This window comes from Dendroctonus ponderosae, unplaced genomic scaffold (genome assembly GCF_020466585.1).
Source record: "Dendroctonus ponderosae isolate FM_Combo_2020 unplaced genomic scaffold, Dpon_F_20191213v2 Dpon_F_20191213_4, whole genome shotgun sequence".
Classification (NCBI taxonomy): domain Eukaryota; kingdom Metazoa; phylum Arthropoda; class Insecta; order Coleoptera; family Curculionidae; genus Dendroctonus; species Dendroctonus ponderosae.
Window position 1 is genome coordinate 11,060,322 of NW_026018611.1, and position 16,730 is coordinate 11,077,051.

At 32.2% G+C, this 16,730-nt stretch overlaps 1 protein-coding gene across 7 annotated transcripts in view; it reads left to right on the forward strand.

The window, feature by feature from the left end:
• Window positions 1-16,730, forward strand: part of LOC109542150 — a 73,747-nt gene that overhangs the window by 16,459 nt on the left and 40,558 nt on the right. The window contains exons 1-2 of one of the 7 annotated variants that reach the window (XM_019911233.2): window positions 1,694-2,040; window positions 15,756-16,038. The exons of 4 other annotated variants lie outside the window; for them this stretch is intronic. In XM_019911233.2, coding sequence (XP_019766792.2) covers window positions 15,982-16,038 — 57 coding nt within the window. In that variant the 5' untranslated portion in view covers window positions 1,694-2,040; window positions 15,756-15,981. Of the gene's footprint in view, window positions 1-1,693; window positions 2,041-15,755; window positions 16,039-16,730 lie in introns of those variants that run through there. 2 more of the 7 variants (XM_019911234.2, XM_019911235.2) reach the window with 2 other exon arrangements.

Below are 16,730 nucleotides of genomic sequence, written 5' to 3' on the forward strand. Positions count from 1 at the left end.
TTTGTAAACGTCACGTAGTACCTAGACAGGATATATACCGTTCCTTACATGTAGACACGTAAAGCAATAAAACAATGGAGGAATTGTATAGGGAGTGTCTATTAATTTTTTCGACTAAGAACTTAGCGGCGGAAAATTTATTAAACGAACAAACTGTATGTATATTAACTAGAATTGTCCGAAAATATATACATTGCTTTTTTGATTCTTAATTTTTTATTCAGTTGCATTTTACTCGTAGAAATTTAGTGTTTGCCTTTACATTTATTGTGACTGAACATGTTTCTATTTTATCGTATTTAGCTCCAGGACAATGTCTTGAACGGAAGAGCAGATAATAATGTTGTTCATGGTTCTAGTGATTGTGTTAGGTTTATATTAAATTATTCAGCTAATGGAAGAAGCTTAAACATAGTTAGATCGTGTATACAAAATTTAAAAAAGTAAAAACAATTTACTTATGTTAAGATATTATATTTTCTCCATTTGAGGCGGTATTAACGTTGCCATATTTATTTACTTTAGTGATGTATGAGTTGTTTTATTTCTGTTTGCTGTGTAGGTGTCGTTTTCTGTGAATAATAAATATTTATTTATCTCAAGTAATGCTTGTTATTTTTAAACCCTTGTTGTTCCTATTCTGTTTCTTCTACAATACTAAGCTGATGCAATATTGCAAAAGACGCAATCAAATTTTTGGTTTAAATACTGGGCGTTACCTTAAGCTGTTCTAAGTAAGTACTAATTTAATTTGTTTATACTTGTATAACATTTGCTATGTTATACACATTTGCCATTATCTCTGTTTGCTGGAGCACCAGCATCCAAACAACATTCTAATTACTAATTTGGTTCTATTTGCATTACTTATCAACATTCTATGCGAGCACCGACGCGTTAAATTTGAACAATGCACGCTCTGTATATTACCTCGGCTCCTTTTATATGCACAAGAATAAGCGAGATTAATCTATAGCAGAATAACCAAGCAAGCCGCGGAATGAATAAAATAAATAGTTTAAACAAATGAGCCCCAACACCTTGGTCGTGCCGAAACAAACGACTAGGAGAAAGACACGGCAACCTTCTTTGGATTGCAATGTTGCCAGCGGTTGATTTTTAATTTGTTACTATCATTGAATACTGAAATTTGTTAACTATTTTAAGCTGGTTATTGATGAGACATCCTGTAGCAAAATTTCATGAATTAAAATTCCACTCAAGCTAAGCTTAAGACCATAAGGAAATCTAAAACCACTTGCATTCAAACACTTTAAATTTAATAAGTCTACAACTTTTCAAACAATTCATATTCTCATAGATGCTCGGCGCATATTTGTAGAAAGCCAATTTGATTCCAGAGTAGGATATCTGGATAATCTTCCTAATTTTACAATGGCAATATCTAGTTTTTTATATTTAGTATATTGCATTGTCAATGCGTTTATGAAATAATGTTGCTGTCCTAGAGAAACTTTGAGACCAATATATACGGATCAGTAAGGAGAGGAATTGAAGAAGCATTGCCAAGTCAAGGCTTGATTGTTTCTGTTTGGTGAATTTCTATAAGAGAAATACTCTAACTAGTGGTTTTTTAGAACAAGTAGTTTTATTTTCTATAGATACCTGTTGATTACCGACAACATTGCCCCCGTAAAATATAAGATTCCGCCGACGGTGGCATTTGACCATTTCTTTGGCGAGTGGCCGATGATGGTTTTTTACCAGCAATATTTCCCACTACGCTCAGTTGTTTTTCGATACGAGCGTTATAAAGGTGTAACCACAATTGCTTGGTTTTTACCTTTGCGGCGTAGATTTTTTTGAACGAGCAAATTAATTTGATTAATTGACTAATTCCATTAATTACCCCGTCGAAAAAAATGGAAATATTCAGTTTGATGCGATAATGATAACCAACGCGGGTTGCAAATAAAGTGTATCTTGTCAGTGTTGGAAGTGTGGATTTTAGACTTTTTTGTTTGAAAATGCAACAGTCTGGTTAAGTTGTGTGCTTGAAATATGTCCGTAGCAACTCAGGTATGATGATTTTATTAAACGTGCCTGTGCATGTAAATTAAAGGACCAATAATATCTATGTTGTAAAAAAAATACATACGCCACTAGTCGTTCAATTATTCAGCGCATACAAGCGCAAGCTGGAAGTATTGTACCTCAAAACTTAGTCTAAATTAAATAAACCTAAACTAGCAAACACCCGAAAATGTTGCCTTTCCGACTCATGTGCAATCCTAAATTATTTTTTATATACTTACTTAAAACGGTTTACTTTACATGTAGATCAATTTAAATTAAAGGAAATGGTAAGATAAAACATTAATGTTTCCAAGCAATATCGTCTTGGTTTTCTGTTCGTCTTAAAGTTATGTGAACCCAAAACACTTTTCTAACAAGCAAAATTCGTTTTTGCGCCTCTAATCAAAATAAGAAATTCACATAAATCGACAGCAGCATTTTACAAAGAAATTGAAAAGTGACTATAATAATAAACTATTTGACAATTTAACAATGAGACAATTAACAACAATAACTACATGGTACGCAGAGGAATAAAAGCTGAAATTCACTTGAAAATCTACTCTTTCGGCAGTATTAATTTATATATTCTGTATACTTCTGTCAATCGCTTCTGTACGGACTTGCAGATACCGAGTACTCCTTAAAGAAACTGTCAATAATCAATATTGACAAATGGAATAAAAATGTACTTGTTAAATTGTCTTAAAAAATCTCTTAAATTGACATACAATATTCAAAGAATCCAAATGTCTTAGATCTGGAAAAATATACTGAAAATTACACGTAAAATGCAAAAAAGTTACCATATGTGAAATTCCTGGTGGCTATGGATTGGGAGTGATAATTTTTTTGAAGCAAATTAATTGTTCAAATTGCCTAAACTTATATTTTACACATGGACATCGCCACTAGATAGGGATGTCTTGATTGGACAAAGAAACAGAAATGTAATCATCTCGCCAAAAACATATCCAAGTGTCGACATAAGGTCAGATCATAATGTGGTAACCAAAATCAGGCGTAGAATGAATCAAATAAGAAGAGACTAAGAGATGCAGAAACAAAAGAACGTCCCACACAGGAGATTCCACACAGAAGAAATTCTCCAAAGCACTGAAGTAGAAGGCAAATGGCTTCTAATGAGTACACAAATAACTAGAAATCAAAAGGGAGTATTAACACCATAAACGCACAAAAAAAAACAATAGATGATAGAGGAGGTTCTTGAGTTAATGGATGAAAGGCGACAATCTAAAAACAAAGATAATATGAAAGATACTCTTTTAACACAGAGATGACTTACACTAATGGAAGAGGAAAACCAGGAGTACTAAAGGATGTAAACCGAAGGAAAGCTTTGGATCATTTCAAAAACGAAATAAATGGACAGAATATATCAACGAGTTGTTTGGAGATGATAGAACAGGACAAGTGGAAATTGAAGTAGAAGATCACCAGGTTCTAAAAATATTAAATGCAGAAATGTTTCAGAGAGATCATGTTGAACGGATGGACGACAACAGATTGCCGAAGATTGCAAGAGATGGTCTCGCAAGATCCAGCAAACCTCCTCGACGTCCACCCATACGTTGGCATGAAAGCTAGAATTCATCATCTCAGATACAACTCTAAGCAATTACAGAACAAGGCAGATGTCTTGCAAAAAGGAAGAAGAAAAAACATCGACAACGGAGACTTAAAAATAGTAACAAATCTTTATTGGAATCAACGCACACAAATAATAGATGGTAATAACGAAGAAATCAGACATACAAACAAACATAAATTTATTAAGTCAACAAATAGGAGAGGTTTCAAAATTCAAATCCCTGGGCATATGGATTACAGAAAACAACGACCGAACATCAGAAATAAGAATTAGAATGGAAACAGCAATAAATTCGTTTGGAAATTGAAACCATTCCTCTGTTGCAGAGACTTCACAATAGAACTCACAGTGAGAACATTAGGTACACTTGTGTTTGCAGCACTATATTATGAGCTGGAAGGCTGGACATTTAAATAGGAGCACATGAACAAACTGCAGTCGTTTGAAATGTGGTGTTACAGAAGGATGCTCAGGATATCATGGACAGAAAGAACAACAAACATGGATATACTTCGAGAAATGGGTAAAGAATGTGAAGTAATTAACACCATATAGGCAAGAAAATTACAATATCTGAGGCATATAATGAGAGAATAGCAGTATGAGATGCTTAGATTAATTATGCAAGGGAAGAAGGGCATTAACAGGAGGAGAATTTCATGGTTGATAAATTTAAGGGATTGGTGTAATTGTTGCTCAATAGAACTTGAGAATAGCGGCAAATAAAGTATAGGAAACGGCGCTCAAAGAAGAAGAAAATAATCAAGCTGAATAAAAATCCCATATTTTTTTTATGCAACAAAAATGAACTGTGAATATTTAATTGCATCGTCATATTTGTATGCTCCTTAACGACTTTAAAATGCTTGAAAATAAACTTTCGAATAGAAGTAGTAAACTGAAATAACTGTTTTGATCTCGCACTTCCCACTTTTCTCTTCGTATGCATTATAGCTTTCCATATCCGATAAGAATTACCACATAATTGACTGTTATCTACTTGGGTTGAATGACATTCTAATGTAAAAATATGCATTGTGCTGCTCTGTTGTTTTAGATAAATTAAACAATAGCAATATGTTGTTTACTAAAGAACAGTTAGATGCAGTTTGGAATCATTTTGTCTTAAGTTGTGGGTCACAGCTGTGCTCAAATTTAGTATCTAAGTCTTGAGCTGTTATTAAATTATTATGCAAATAGCACATTAATTGAGTATGAGCAGGAGTATCACTGCTCAAAGAAAATCGCCTACCAGTATGGCATCACTATATTATTAATGGTTGGCTTTATGCGTACGGTACTAGCAACGTGCTTAATACTTCTAAAGGCATTGTTGGAATTTATAATTCAATAAACACAATTTCCTTTTTATTTTTCCTACTATTTCATTTTTTTATTTAAAACCCGTAGTCATAGAAATGCACGTATGTATATGCATTTGGTATTGAACAATAGCGTTCCAAATCATAGTAGTTACAACATATTGTTGCTTTATACATACATAAGTGCATAAATGCAAAATTCCACTTTTATGTCGTCCTTAGTAAAAGAAACACACTTGTAATCTACGAATAACTAAAATGGGACGAAAAATATCTTACACAATGATTTGCAACCAGTAAATGAATAACCGTGGTCAAAATCATTCAGGTGCAGATGTTATGGATAAAAATTAATCTGATGGAATAGGATTAGAACAAACAAGAATCAGAAACTAGTGATTTCAACTCATTGTCGTCAGAATAGTAGTTCCAGTGATTCGCAATTGCGACGATTGAATCACTTCCATTGATATACTCGTATCATTCAACATGAATATAAACAAAAACACTCGTTATTGGCACGAAAAAGGTGTGTTCACTGCACTTTAATTTGGAACTCATGCAGGTTGCACTCTGCTATGGATGGATAATTTCTGCTATCGGATTTTGCTGCTTTTTTAGGTGTAGTTAATACATTTGCCCTTTTAGCGCGTGTAGGAACGTTAGTGGATTATTATTGAATTTTTAGTTGTGCTAAGCAGATATTTTGGAAATTCGGCTATTCATTCAAAATTCCATTCGGCTCAACATCCAAGACCGGGCAAGCTGATTGAATCAACATCTTTACGATATTTTAGAAGATACGAAGTTAACGTTAACAATTTTAAAATAAATATTTTTTTGAAAATAAAGGAAGTTGTAAAGGGTGTTTTTTTAGAGGTATAGAACTTTAAACCGAAATAATACTCAAAAAAAATGTTAAGGTAATGGTACTGCCTTTGTAGAAAAGGCAATTGTATGCAATTATAGCTTAAATATGATTTGGGGCATATGGGCGCCGTGGCTGGCTTGAATGAAGAGCAATCAATCCACGAAGGAAGCCCAATTTTCGACCACTTTGATTCCATCAGATCATAAAAAAGCAAACAATGATTTTTTCTGGATATAACAGCGTCTCAATCGTGACTTTCGGATTTTAGATTTTCGTCGCGCCAAATTTGATAATTTATTTAGAAAATCGTTGTTCAGTTTGCCAAACTTACCGTGCGCTACGTCCATTTTACGGTCGACATAATCGTTTTTGGCTCAATGGTTGAGTAATAAACAAAATTGCCGGATTTTGAGCGACGAAAAGGCAGAAGCCATTATTGAGACCTCGTTATATCCAGAAAAACTCACTCACCGCACATACCTGAATGCACGCAAGTTTCCACAACTTTGAAGCGCGATTATTCGAAAACCTCTGAACAAAAAGCAACAAGGTAGTAACTAATGTAAAAATAATTGAACGTCCTTTAAAACGATGTGCCACTTGACCCCCTTCCCACTTAATATTCTATGGGTGACATCCACCCCTCCTAGAGGGTTGAAACAAGGAGGCTAAAAATATTCATTTAAAGTTTTCCCTTTACAAATTAAATTGTCGGGTCTCCGATTTTTCATATTTTCAACTGCAAGAAATATATTAAGGTTGGGACGTTTTCAAATTGACACCCGGTATAATTGTCAATTATCTCAAAAATCGGCAAATAACAATGACTGTTGAAACTTATGTGAAAAACACTTTTATTTATATTTTCCCCATTTTTTACTACTAGTTTTGAAATAAAATTGTTGGGACAGAACACATATTTCGTGTTTCATCTCCCTTTGATATCAGTAAACTCTTAGTAAGCGTTTTTATCCTCCTTTATTTTTAAATCGAATTGTTTTATATCAAAATAATATCATCTATTACATCTCTCTTTGGTAATAACAAGTTAGTCGACTTTATTCTTTCTCCAAGTGAATGAGTTAAGTTGTTTTTATCGATTATTATCGAGTCGAATATTGTTAAAAGTACAATTTTCTATCATTAGTTATTATTAAATTCACAAATGATCTACGAATATAAATTATAAGAATAATTTGAGCAGAAGTGTGTGCTTTAGATTGTCTGGTAATTACCAGAAGAATGTTAAATTTAACATTAAACTATTTCGCAATTTTATTCTCGGCAATAATTGCAATTAAGCATATTTAAGAGTCATTTATCTATCAAAAAAGAAAGTACAATTGTATAGGGTGTGGTTCATGGTGAATTAACTAATCCAAATTGATATTGAACGACTGGGTGACTCCACGTTCCTTTCGGCTGAATCGCATCTCGTTAAGAAACAGAAGTTTAAATTTAATAAGTTAATACGGACAGTTTCGTTTTAATCTGCTTTCAATATGAGAAAGCCATTAAATTTGTCAATGCTATTTGTCTGCCCAAGACAACGACAACTTGATGGCTGCTTCAAGTTTCTGAGTAATGAACAGTTTGAGAATTTCTAATTAGAAGCGAAAGGAAAGGTGGTAGCTCCTATAGCTACTATATCCTATAGTAACTATAGAGCCAAGAATGATAGATCCAATTTGCAATCAACTTTTTCAATTCATTAACAATTTCGTTAATTTATGCGTAAATATTTTAACATTGAAACATTTGATAAATTAGCGGCATTTTGTAATTTTGGTGTTTTTCAAAGGTGCCTACTTTGTGACTTTACAAGCAACAGTTTGTGCATCAAAATAAATTCGTATTCTGCATCTAAAATGATCAAGTTTGTGATAGTCTACAAAACAAATATATATACTATCGTCGTCGCAAGCTAAAAAGTGAGCAAATATCTATCAATTTCTGCGAGCTTTAAAATGTTCGTGACTTTCTCATCTCTTTTTCACGGTTTAAGCTATCGATTTTATTAAAGCTCTGCATTGTCACAGCACTTCCAGGATTTTGTCGTAAGTTTTGGCAAGCGCAAATAACGTATAGCAATAAAGCTCATCAATAAAAAAACCACTCCAATTAATACTGAGGAATTACATATAATAAACTAATTAATATTGAAACCCACAGCCTTGAAATTGTAAGGAATTCCAAATACACTTCAAGCATCCTTTTAATATTTTCCTTAACCCTGAACAAATTAATTATAATGTCACTTTTGATAAACGTAACATGAGTAATTATTAAGCATTACTTTTGATGAAGCAACATTGTCCATTTGCTTATCTAACAGGTGCATTTTGCAATTTTAGTATTTACGAAAGTTGTAGGTAATCAGTTGAGGAGTAAAGAAGCATCTGCATTATCTCATGCAGTTGTTTGGCTAATTTGCCGCGGTAGAAGCACGGTAATTTGGCTAATGGCTTTTTAAGAAAACGTGACTGAATAATGTTTATTAAATTTAATGTATGCAACTATTTAAATAATTCAAGGTTTTCCCTACGTTACTGGAGCAGTTTATACACCACGCGACATTTAATACTCTTGAATGGTTAGGGTGTCTGCATTTTCAGTCTTTTTTCCATTGTGTCTGCCATTCGAAAGAACATTTCTATATTGCACAGATATGTTTTTAAGTATTCGTGTCAACTTAACTGTTACAATTATATATCTGCTACGTATGGAATGAATGTTTAACAACGTCTTTTATATAAAAACAAAAAAGTGGTGTTTAATGATTGATACATAATCAGCATTTTCTGCGCTACCCAAACTAACTTTTGGCAGTTTTATGTAAATAATAATTCCTAAGCCAACTCCTTTGTATGAGTACATGTAAAATTAATAATTTCAATTTAAAATATCATATCTCAACCTAGACTGAATAAACTGACCCAAATGCATTAAATTATTATAAATATATCATGCTGGATTCCACACTTATTAGTGTGGAAAAAGGAAGAAAAGAAAATTAATAGATAAAAAATTGTTAATAACGTGATAATTAGCGCATGTATTAAATATTCTATTGTTGGTGCGTTTTGTAAGGAACGAGAGCAATTAATTACGATTCTTCGCTTGCAACCGAACCAACTCGCAACTCCCAAAACCATGAACTTCTGTTCTTTACATTTATCTCATTCATTTCCCTTTCCGGCTAAAAGTTGCCAACTTCGTAATAGTTAGGTTCTGAGCGCAGCAGCCGCATGTTCCATCACTATGCTATTAAAAGAACATTATTCGAAAAGTTTTCCACAAAAATGCACCATTCGTCGAAAGCATATACGTTTATTAATTGAAAGCTTAATAGCAAACCCGTTTAATTCATTCCATTCAATTTTGTTCAGCAATTGTGAAACCCACACAAATCTTTGCAACTGCGAAATAGAAAAGTATGAAGTATAGCCTTGCTTTTTCCCATGATACAGGGAAGTGAAATACTTCTAATTTCCTGTAAGGTTTCTGTTTATTATTCGGCTGATCTGATAAAATTGACCAGATAAAATTAGCTAAATTGCTTCAAATAATAGTACAATTCTGGGAGCCTCATTTGTATCTGATCTTCGATGAAACAGAGAAATGTTTTAGGTTTATTTGAAGCAAGTCAATGCAGATTAAGAAAACACACGCTTTCAGTTAGACAATCCAAGTGCCAGTCAGTCTATTTTCTAATCATCTATCAATAAGTGGTTTTGTTCTTGTTGAATTTAAAAATTCCGTTTGCATATAGAAACCTTACTTCTTGAATTCGTTTTTCTCGTTTTCAAATATCTAATTTGTAGTTGATTCAGTATCATTTTCTCTTACTAGTATTTAACTGTTTGGATTTTTTGTTAACTTTAGGCAATTTGTTAGCTGCACCTTTGCATCTGGCAAGCTGAATTAGCTTAGATGGTGATTCTTTTTTGGTTTCACTTTAGCAAATGAATTAGAAAAGAAAAATAAATCCAAAGGAAAAAGCCACGTCCAAAGAAAAAATCCCTTTAACGCTTCGGCTGTTTGTTTCTTTGTTCAACATTAGTATTAATAAGTCGGAATCGGACGTTTAAGAAAATATTATAAAAGTCTTGTCAATGGCGAAAAGGCTACTCGCCGGACCCATTCGGGTCCCCCCACAGAACTACTACTACTACTTGAAAAAAACTTACTATTCGGAGGCGTATTACACTCTTTGATCAAGCCCAATATGATAATTACACTGGTAAATGGAATGGTTTAGTTGGTATTCTAATTGCCACAGCATGGCCAAATCTAGGCAGTGAACGTGAATGAAGAAACACCTTTACGAAACTCTTTAATGCCACATTTTTACAAACCCTTTTCGGGAAACCGTAAAATTGCCGTAGAGTTAATTAGAGAGCTCATGAGCCCAAAACGTGAGAAATGCTACTTTTCCCGTTTGAAACACGTAAAAAACTAACAGTGTTGAAGACCGGTTTGTGGCGATTACGCAGTAATTTGTGTTAAGGTTAATTCAAAGAAAACGACTTAAAAACCGTGTTTGGTATTGCCAAATATATTTTCCCTCATATTCAATAAACAAGAAAGCGAGTCAGTTTTGGATTGTTTTTCATAGTTTTCTAGAACACATGAATTAGTATACAGGGTGATTCAAAATTGGCGTCATTCCTTTTAAGGGGTGATAGAGGCTCACTTGGGGAGTACGACAAAAATATTGAAAATGTTTTTTCGAAAATTTCTAGAATATATTAACAGTTGAAGATCAAATGTCAACTTTGTTTTTCTACAATTTTTTGGGGCTCTCAGAGCACAATAACTGACACTTTCCCAGGCACCAAACAAATACCGGCTACATTCCTACCACGTTTGTACGATACACACAGCACAAGGAGATACAAATGGAGCACGAGTTAATTAACTGAATACGAGAAGCTGCTTGATAAGAGTGGATAATGAGGAGATTACACAGGCACTAGCTTGTTTGCAGTCAACCATTCAAATGTTTGGTGTTGTATGGATTATTTATGTCAACACCAAACCCCGCAGAATTCGAGGTTATGAGAACAGGTTGACATTTCGAAAGTACGTTGCGCAGTCAACAAATCTTGCTGAATTTACCGTTTATCCTTGTCTATCTTATTGCCACTCTGTATAATTGCATGGTTACCGGAGTTTTTAATAATTACGAAGCAAAAGGTAGTTTCGCAATGTTAATTAGGCATATAACCTTGAAAAACATTGCTGCAGTATTTCTGATATAATTTTTTGGAAATTTCTCAGTTTTTAATAACAATTAATTTATTTTACTATTTTTTCTGTACTCCTATAACAGCACCAGACAACACCTCCAGAGGAATGACGCCAATTTTGAATCACCTTGTATGTAGTGATATATCAATTAGATTTGTGAATTATTGAAAAATACGATTAGAAATTGAAAATGCTGAAAGCAAATCAAAATTAAAGCAGCTGTGAGAAAAGTGGCTGTTGATATAAGAAATATAAGAAGTTGGGAGTAAAATATTGCATAGTCTATGTTGAGCTAATAACATTTTTTTTCAAACGATACCATTTTACAGCTTTCAAATTATTTAGGCATACAAAAATACCAAACTTTAGTTCACAAGTCGACGGTTTGAGAATTTTGTGTCTGTCAGCTTTTGAACTAAGACAAGTTTGGTAAAATCGTATTTTGACCTTTTTGAAATATGTATATCGTAATGTTTTATTTACTGTTTTGGGTTGGTTTGGATTAGCTTTTCTTTCATTTTGTTTTGTGTTGGTTAACTTATAATTCATAGACTTTTTATTCACAAAATAATATTTCAAAAGTTCTGATTAGATATTATTCATATATTGTGTAACAATTTTAAAATGTTGCCTTGTTTTGTTCTCTATCGTCTTTCAGAACATTATAGTAAATATATGAAGAAAACTCTATTAAACATGTTAAAACAACGTTTTGTCAACACGTGTTATTTACTGTACGTCTTTACATTCATATAGCACGAATGTGTTATTTTTTAATAGCATTGATAATATTTGAAATCCGCCAGAAACACGATCCGACCAATGTGTATTATTTATGATTGCCAACTTTATTTACATTGTATAATCCACCAATTGTGTAATGTTTTGATAATCCTGTCACCTGTGTTTATGAAACATTTTGCATGACAAATGAATGTTGATGGTTTTTGTTAGCGCGTTATGCTAATAGTTTTTAATAGCTAAAGCTAAGCATCAATGCTTAGCCATGAGCGAATGCTTTTTAATAGCTAAGCATCAATGTACCTAAAATAAGTTTTTGTTAGGTCTGGAAATATTTTTATTTGGGATGCATACGCGGGTGCAGACAGCGCATTTCTGTTTCCGAGTTACTAGCTACACAATTTCTGAAGCAGACCTTCATCTGTGGCACTTTCTTGCACTTCCTCTTACATTTCACCTATAAACTATTCAGCTAAAACAATAGGTGCTTATAATGCCGATACCTACTGCGATTATCGGTTAAATTGAGAAAAAAGTGGAATTTTATCGGTTCCGTCGATCTTGAGATTGCCAATTTCCATTCATTTCTACAATAAATTGCATCAGCGAAGCAGATGAAATCGCAAACCAAGACTTTTGAATTTGCATTTCATTTTGTATACCTTATCAAAGATCTTTTGCATGATGTCATGATTTTGTTATTTTATGATTAGAATATTTATAAATCATAAGCGGGTTTGTGCATATTTCTGGAGTTCAATTTACTAGCGAAGATTAAACGAATTTACAATTAAATTGCTGCAACTGCACATTCAAGAAGTTTCTTTCATCAAATGTAGGATAACTAGTTTAAGCGACAAACTGATCTTGACAGCTATGGAATTGTGAATTCAATCAGTTTTCACGTTTTAGTTTTATCCATTCTACTGTACAGCAAATATGGTTTATGCTTTAAATAGGGTTTTGAAGGGAAAATATGGCCGGTGGCTTTCCAATTGAACGTTCACAATCATTCACATTTTCGCCTGTTCAAATTGATCTCATAAATCAAATATTTGCCGCAACTTTCAGCATAACTCTTTGTTTCGAAAACTTGTTAAAATTAATGACAATAAGAATGATATAGCACATAATGGATATCTCTTGTTACATCTCAGTTTGCAAATTCAAGGCTTCCGATCAGTTTATATAAATAATTTGCGTCAGATTATACATCAATCATTCTCCCATATTAGATGGGCGACCCTATTGAGAAACTAGATAATCCCTTCTATGACACTTTGGAACAAAAACATTCGTAGTGAAAAGATGCGTGTAAGCAACTTCTTTCAATAGGTTCAAAGTTCTCATCAATTAGTCGTAGGTATTTGAGTGATTAGTAGCGAACTTTTCGTTACCTAACTAGCCGATGGTCATTAGCAAAAATACGAGATTTTTTGATCGAAACGAGTTTGGCTTGACTATAGAAATGATAAATTTTATACATACTGACATAAAAAGCATTTAACTAGTTTTAAGTAGTTTTCTTGTCTTTTGTTTTGTTGTTTTTATGGAGATCTGAATTGTTGATTTGGCGACACTTTTCATTATAGTAGTAATATTGTTTTTAAGTTTCAAATTTTATTGTTTTGTTTTCATATTTTATTGTTATAATGACGAAATTAAATTGGGAACAATATTGCTAAATTACTTATTTATCCCTCGAAATAGGCAATACGAAAAATTAACAGTGCATTTGTAAACTGCAATTTAAAAAGCTTTCACTCAATATTGTTTTTTTGTTGCCAAGGACTTAAACCTTTAAAAACATGAAATTATTATAAGCCGTAGTTCATAAATATCCTTATCGAAATAATATATTCAGAATACTAGATCGATCTAATCTAGATAGAATAGTCTAAATATAAACTTGATAGTATGCATTGGAATGCACTTGCACTCGAAAATAATCGATTCTAAGTCACTTTTTTGTCAGTCAGTTGTTTAATGTAATTTACTTGTTAATACCTTTTTTAATTATAATAATTTCAATATTAATTTAGCTTAGCGCACTACACTAGACTGACTTTAAAAGAAGAAACTATTTAAAACAATATCAATGTTAACTAGTTTTCAGTTAAAATGCCGTTTTACACTAAAATCAGTAACGGAAAAGTCGTCGGGTCAATTTACATTTAATTAAACCAACAGCAATAATCGTTCCTTCTTCTCATTTAACTTTTCAAACTACTTTGAAAATTTTTCTTTTCGTTTCCGTCGACTTATAATTATTAATATTATACTAATTATTTAAACAGAAATTGCCAATATTAGTTGCAAATATTTTATTATCATTAAAGACTGGACATTTTTKAAGGAAACTTTCCTGAAAACCAGTCTACTTACATGTCTAATACATGYATACATACAATTACAACACCAATTTGTGAAAACGTAGTATTTTACCAATGCATTAACGTTTTGAAGATATTAAAGAAAAAATATTTAAACGTTTATTAAAAAATTGCAAATTTTGAGCAAAGCTCCGATTGAGAAACTTTGTACAATTGCTGGTACTGAAGAAGTTATTTGTTGGCGTTATTTTGTTATAAATTTTCATATAGTATCAACAAATACTTTTTCCATTGAAGAAGCTTCCACAGCATTTCACGTCATTTTATGAAAATAGCATTCTTATTTATCGGGTGGTTTTTTATACTTTGCTCGTATATTGTTGTAGTTAGTAAAAGCTCTTTCAACGTCCGACTAGTTTATCTAATAGTTATCAATTCATTTCGTCCCATGGAGAAAGTACTAGACGAGGTGGATGCTCCTAGCATAAGTTATTATGCTGAGGCGATTTAATTATCTTATTACCTACTACGTATAAGGTCAAAAATGGGAAAGTGTTATGCTAAGTGAAATAACAAGTTACAAAGGCAAAACATTTAAGAGCCTTAAAAGGCAACAAGTGAAACCTTTTGAAGACGATTTTATATGCAGCCATATATCTGGTATTTCATATTTAAATAGACAATGTTTTATAGAAATAAAAAAAAAAAAAATTTAATAAATATAATATAAGGAAAAATATGTAAGATCTAATGAAATAGCAGTAATATGATGTTAAAGTAATATCATATTAAAGCTGTTAATACGTACTTTAAAAACAAGTGCTTATAACATTAATCATATATGGCGACTATTTTTGTTGATGATTTCACATTTTCATCAGCATGGCGCTCTGAATGGAAAGGCCTATTGATCTTTCTTAAATACGTTACAACCGCCATACTACCACGAACTTAACTGATTAGTCAAAATCATTAATTACTTATCATTATTTACACTTTTTCTAAAAAGAATATCGATACTTGACTTGAGTGATCTACGATGTATCCCCAGAATCTATAAGACCATATTCATTCCTATTTACGTATTATTATCATAATCAATGTCATAAATAAGTTGTATAACATTTTATAAAATACATAACATTACATTAACACAATTCGTTTCCTACAGGCCTATAAAAATTATTGTTTAAATCTAGGTCAACAGCTTTATTTTCTATATGGTAATATGGCTTATTTTATGGTTTGTTTTCAATAGTACACCTGAAGAACTTTATCAATAAAGTAATAAAACTAAGCCATCGCCTATTTTGCATCAAATATGTGCGGAGTGGGCGAGCATTATTAAATGTGCAATAATTATCTGTAACCGGCATGAAGTCAACTTGAATAAAATCCGCATTAACAAATGCAACTTTATTTATTCAGCTTTAGTGCTTTTAATTGCTTCTAGAAATTATTTACTTTTGTCTAATGAATGAATTTCAAACTTGATTCGCGACATGCCATTTACATAAGCAAATATAAAAAATGAGCCAAGGTTTCCAACGAAAACGATCTTCACATATATTTTCTTTTATTTGTAGGTGTTATAATGGATGGACATTCAACACCCAAATCATAACCATAACGGAAAATTGATACTGCGTAAAACAAGTGATTTTTTGAAAAAAAATTGCGTAGCAATCCGAGCTCTTTTGTGAAAAATTACCGAGGCAAAGAGTAGAAAAAGTGTGTTAGTTACCGTATAGTTCATTTTACGGTATTATATCGCATATTTTATTGTTGTTCGTGTCGATTGCTGTTGCCAAAATGATGCCCAGGAATTCTTCCCCGATTATCGAGAAGGAGATTTTCTGTACTTACAAGGTAAAATTTTCGACGTGATCGAAAATAACCTTTACTAAAACTCGAGACAAAAGACAAGAACATTAATTATTCATAATAATAGTAAAAAAACCACTAATTAGTTATTAATTCATACTAAATGATCATGTAGACACGACTAAAATCAAATAATGAAATAATAAATAGGGGTAAGTATAAATCAGTAACATGTTCAAAACACATTTCGAATTTGAATTAATCATATATTTATTTAGCTCTTGATGTTGAATGAAAAAAACGGTAACAAAACGAATTCTGGAAAACTTGACAATATCCACTCAACACTTAAATGCAATAATAATTTTTCAGAAAATACAGCTGAAAATTACGCCGGCAGTCAAATTATTTTTAATTATTCTCCCTGATGAAAACGAGAGATAAACGAATCGGTTTTTTTAATTTCCAATAACGGCGTTCGTCTAAAACAAACAATTTCTTTGCACTCGTGCTATACATTCAACTAGCCTTTCATTCTAGCCTAATTAATGCTATTAAAGCAAGCAATAAAGAGTGTTCCACTTCATTTCGTTCTCATGATACACTTTACTTTTTATGAATCAACAACATGGTAAATAGTTTATTTTTCAAATTTACTTCTTTAATAGATTGTTGCCGGTCAGTTGATAAATATTAATGCATTTGCAGCAAAGTAGGTTGGATGGGATATGGCACTT